The 4,988-nt window shown below is 41.0% G+C and overlaps 1 protein-coding gene across 1 annotated transcript in view; it reads right to left on the bottom strand.

Moving 5' to 3' along the window:
* DOCK5 (dedicator of cytokinesis 5) overlaps positions 1-4,988 on the bottom strand; it is a 160,760-nt gene that overhangs the window by 102,559 nt on the left and 53,213 nt on the right. The window contains exons 11-12 of the mRNA XM_014533084.1: positions 4,286-4,428; positions 1,654-1,779 (exon numbers count right to left, since the gene is read on the bottom strand). Of these exons, the coding sequence (XP_014388570.1) occupies positions 1,654-1,779; positions 4,286-4,428 (269 nt within the window). The remainder of the gene's footprint in view (positions 1-1,653; positions 1,780-4,285; positions 4,429-4,988) is intronic.

Here is a 4,988-nt window from a genome sequence, read left to right as displayed (position 1 = left end):
ATATCAGATATTTACATTACGATTCATAACAGTAGCAACATTACAGTAATGAAGTAGCAACGAAAATAATTTTATGGTTGGGTCACAACATGAGGAACTGTATTTAAAGGGCCAGAAGGTTGAGAACCATTGGGTTAGAGCATTGGTCCACATACTGAAGATTCACGGGTTCGAGTCCTGCCCAGGGCACATACCTGGGTTGCAGGTTTGATTCCTAGTCCCAGTTGGGGCATGTGCAGGAGGCAACCAATCGATGTCTCTCTCACATTGATGTTTCTCTCTCTCTCCTTCCCTCCCATCTCTCTTCCATTCTTTCTAAACATCAGTGGAAAAAAATATCCTTGGGCAAGGATTAACAAAAAAGAAGAAGAAATTAAATGGGTTAAATCAGTGAATATAACAAAACACATATGCAGATCACAACATGCGGTGGCAAATCTCCTAGTCCCAGTTGGGGCATGTGCAGGAGGCAACCAATCGATGTCTCTCTCACATTGATGTTTCTCTCTCTCTCTCCTTCCCTCCCATCTCTCTTCCACTCTTTCTAAACATCAGTAGAAAAAAATATCCTTGGGTAAGGATTAACAAAAAAAAAAGAAGAAATTAAATAGGTTAAATCAGTGAATACAACAAAACACATATGCAGATCACAACATGTGGTGGCAAATTAGATGGAACTAAAGTAAGAAACTGCAGAATATTTACGTTCTGTCACCGCAAGTACGGGGACTGCCAATAACACAGCTGGAGCTGAAGCAAATGAAGCAGCCGGTCCAGCTGAGACTGAGCTGCAGCTCCTCGCTGCAGTTTCCCAGCAAGGAGCCCAGGATGCTGGTGATGCCACCGTGAGGAAAGGTTCTTGCAATTAAAGCAGATTATTCTCGGGGCAGAGAACTGTGCCATTTAGTTCAACTTAACGATGGTCTAGGGAAGCATTTCAGATGGGCTTGTGTAGAACATACAAGGAAGAGAGAGCGAACCAAAAATTTTGAGTGACATTCAGAAGCTTTATGTTGGCCTTGCACACTGGGTAGCCTTTTTTTTTTAAAAAAATCTCAGATTATTCTCGGGGCAGAGAACTGTGCCATTTAGTTCAACTTAACGATGGTCTAGGGAAGCATTTCAGATGGGCTTGTGTAGAACATACAAGGAAGAGAGAGTGAACCAAAAATTTTGAGTGACATTCAGAAGCTTTATGTTGGCCTTGCACACTAGGTAGCCTTTTTTAAAAAAAAATCTTCACCCAAAGATATTTTTCCCATTGGTTTCTAGAGAGAGTGGAAGGGAGGGAGGAGTGGGAAGAGAGAAACATTGACATGAGAGAGACACCTCAACTGGTTGCCTCCCACATGTGCCCCTACGGGGGCTGGGGAACTTGCAACGGAGGTACGTACTCTTTACTGGAAACGAACCTGAGACTTTTTAGTCCACAGGCTGACGCTCTAACCACTGACAAACAAGGGCGAGGGCACTGGGTAGCTTTTTAAGGTACTGCATGCAACTCTGTTTGTATCTCCCTCTGTCTTGATACCACTGGCTGCAGATAACTGAATCGATAGATCTGTATTGTTTCAACTGTGCTGTTAGAAGTAATTACTTCATGGAAGGAATTCCTAGAGGAAGCAGAGCAGGTGACTCAAGCAAAACGTTTACCTGGAAGAATTATTTCAGGAAAGCCCATTTTCCGGGCGATTGCTGTTGATCTATCCACCAAGTGTGAAAAATTCTTCTGAACTTGCGGGAGGTCACCTGGCAATAGCTTCAAGGACACCCAAAGTCCTTTAAAGAAATAAAAGATAAACTTTCAGTTCTCTGTATGATCTCTATAATAAACACACACCCACACTGAGAAAAATATGTTGTAATGATATACAGATACAGTGTTATTGGATGAAAATTCTGCCCCAGTTAACTTATAACTTTAATGACACTCCATTAAGACTTCTTGAGAATTTGACAGAGAAGTGAACAGATGTTTACTTTGAGGGAGGAAAAAGAGTGAAGCTAGATACCAAAATGCTGTAAAGCTCTAGTAATACATGATATTAGTGGTAAAAAAAAGTTATGTGAATCCATGTAAACTATGAGGTTAAGTACTATAATATACTAGAGGCCCAGTGCATGACATTCATGCACTGGTGGGGGGGTGCAGGAGGGGGGAGTCCCTTAGCCTGGCCTGAACCCTCTCTCAGTCCGGGAGCCCTTGGGGTATGTCTGACGAACGGCTTAGGCCCGCTTTCTAAGCTTGCAGTCGGACATCCTTAGCGCTACTGCAGAGGCAGGAAAGGCTCCTACCATAGCCGCTACGCTCACCATCTGTGAATCTGGCTTCTGGCTGAGCGGTGCTCCCTCTGTGGGAGTATACTGACACCAAGGGGCAGCTCCTGTGTTGAGTGTTTGCCCCCTGGTGGTCAGTGCATGTCATAGCAACCGGTCATTCCACCGTACGGTCAATTTGCATATTAGGCTTTTATTATACAGGATAGCAAAAGAGGCACAAATCATGGAAAAAAAACACAATTTCGTAAATGTGCTGCTACATAGAACAGAATCTATCTAATTTCTCACCTCACATTTTGATTAAAATAAATTCTTAATATGAAAAAAGACAGGAAATTAAAAGGAAAAATAAAGGTAGTTACTACATCTCTTAGAATGAACCATTTTTTCAAGTAGAGAAAACAAATGAAATCATAGAAGCAAAAGAATTATCTATATAAATGGAAAGTTTTGATATTCATAAAAATAAAATGTATACTATAAAATGGTGAAATACTTATAAATACTTAGGAATTTATACTACTCATTAGAAGAAAAAACTTTAATATCTTTACAAATAAATAAGACATGAACAGACAATTCACAGGGAAATACAAGAAGATTATAACTATTTGGCAAACTGAAAATTGAAAAATATGTGTCCTAAATAAGATTATCTTTATTATATAAAGTGCTAAGAAGGAAAACTTTAGAAAACTCACAAATACACATGAAGAGTAGTTTTTGTTTTTATTTAAGAGAAGTATATGGAAGTCTACTTTTTACCTTCGAAACAGGTAAAATTTTTAAGTATCAGCTGGCAAAGTGGGCAAGATGGTAATTAGTGCCTGCTGGTAGAAGCCTATAGCGATGTTTCCAGGTTTAAGCTTGTTGCCATCATTTGACCCAGAAATCCTACTTTTGGGGGAGGCAGTCCTGAATACGGGAAAAGCTAATGTATAAAGATAGTCATAGTAGAGTTAAACTTATAATGGTGACAAATTAGAGAACACTTAAGTTTTACCTAGATTTCATTTTCTGAAATCCAAGTAATGGAATAACATGCAGCCACAAAAAATATTTGTGAAGAGCATAAAAACATTTGAATAGTGTTTGATTTGTTAAGCAGCAAAAAATGACCTTTTTCCAGTTTTGTTAAAATAAGTTATATATACAGAATAATTTATTTAGTATAAGGGTTTTTTACTCTAACAAATTATATCTTAAGGTTAGAAGTTCCAAAACAACAGAAATATAGTTATTTGTTTTGATTTTTTAACATTTCCTCACATGTCTTTCCCACTCAGGATAAAGGACAATTGTTAATACAGGGGAAACTAAATATGCTGCAAGCAATGTGTCTTCTGATTGCCTACACTTTGTAAGACAGTTATAGGGTGGGTTAAAAAAATTACTCAATCTTCAAAATTATCCAAAAACCATCACCATCTTGGTATTTAAATGTAAAATTTTAACTACTTTCCCTTATTATTTTGAATTTAAAATGCAGTTTCAATAAGCAGAATTTCTCTTGGTTAAAACGATGTCAACAGAACATATGAAGTACTAAAAACAACTAAAAACATTTTGCTAGACAGCCAATTATTTTATATTAATACATATTGCTTTGGTCTCCCTGCTTTCAATTTTAGGAAATGTAATGGGGTAAACATATTCAGAAAGTGGGACATAGTTATCCTCTAAATTCTCTGTCTGTGCATTTACCTAGAGTCAAGGACAAAAGTGAGGAAGGAGTCATATAAATTCTCTGTCTGTGCATTTACCTAGAGTCAAGGACCGCAGGGTGAACAAAAGTGAGGAAGGAGTCATGGGATAAAAATTTGTTCCATAGAATTTACAAAATGGAGCTGTGATCGGTCATTCTGGGTGCTGTTCAGTATTAAATGCCCTCAGCAGGAAGCTGAGGTGGGCAGCCCCCAGAGGAAGGCAGTGAAAGGGCGGGAGTCCCAGGCCGGGCTCTGAATGCCCGCCCCCGCCCCTCCCAGCGGAGCGCACAGGCGTGTACCTTGTCCTTTGTGGTTCACTTCCTTCGCTGCTATCACTTTATTCAGGACTGAAGTGAGTGGCTCATTTTCCCCGATCACCTGGGATGTTATCAGGGGCGACATGATTAGCTGCCTCTGCCGGATATAGGTTTCCATGGCGATTCTGGGAAGGTCAGAAGTGAGAGGTAAGTACAAAGGAGGACGTTTCTGTAGCACTAAACACAGCTAACTAGGAGACTATCTTTTCTTATTTTTCCACTGGGTGCCTGGCGTAGACACCAAATTCATGATTTGGGGCAAAGAATAAACACACCCAAGAACAAACAAAACTGATGGCCAAGTATGAACAAGTAAAATGGAAGGCAATTCACGAGAGGGAGAGGCTGCTGTAATGGCTCTGAAGCAGGACCGGGAAGGGGCAGGAGACCAGGCCTCCAGTTCTGGTCGACTTGGGAGCGAGCCCCTCTGTCTCCCCCTGGGCCTCAGTGTCCTCTTCTGTAAGGAGGGAGATGGGCCTGATCATGCGCCCCGAAGGCCCCATATAGTGCCAACACTCAATGTCCAAGAGCAGTACGTGTGCGGCCTTTGGGGCGAATCTTGGACTCCCGTGACGACACTGTATGTAGGGTTGCAGCAGCGCAGGCACCCGGGAACAAGCTTCACGTCAGTGGTCGCATCAGCCTGAGGCTCGGGCAGGCGATCAAAGAACCTAACACAGCCCCA

The sequence above is a fragment of the Myotis brandtii genome, unplaced genomic scaffold (genome assembly GCF_000412655.1).
Source record: "Myotis brandtii unplaced genomic scaffold, ASM41265v1 scaffold94, whole genome shotgun sequence".
NCBI lineage: Eukaryota > Metazoa > Chordata > Mammalia > Chiroptera > Vespertilionidae > Myotis > Myotis brandtii.
The sequence above is the reverse complement of the archived record's forward strand: the minus strand, read 5'-3'. Positions and strand labels throughout refer to the sequence as shown.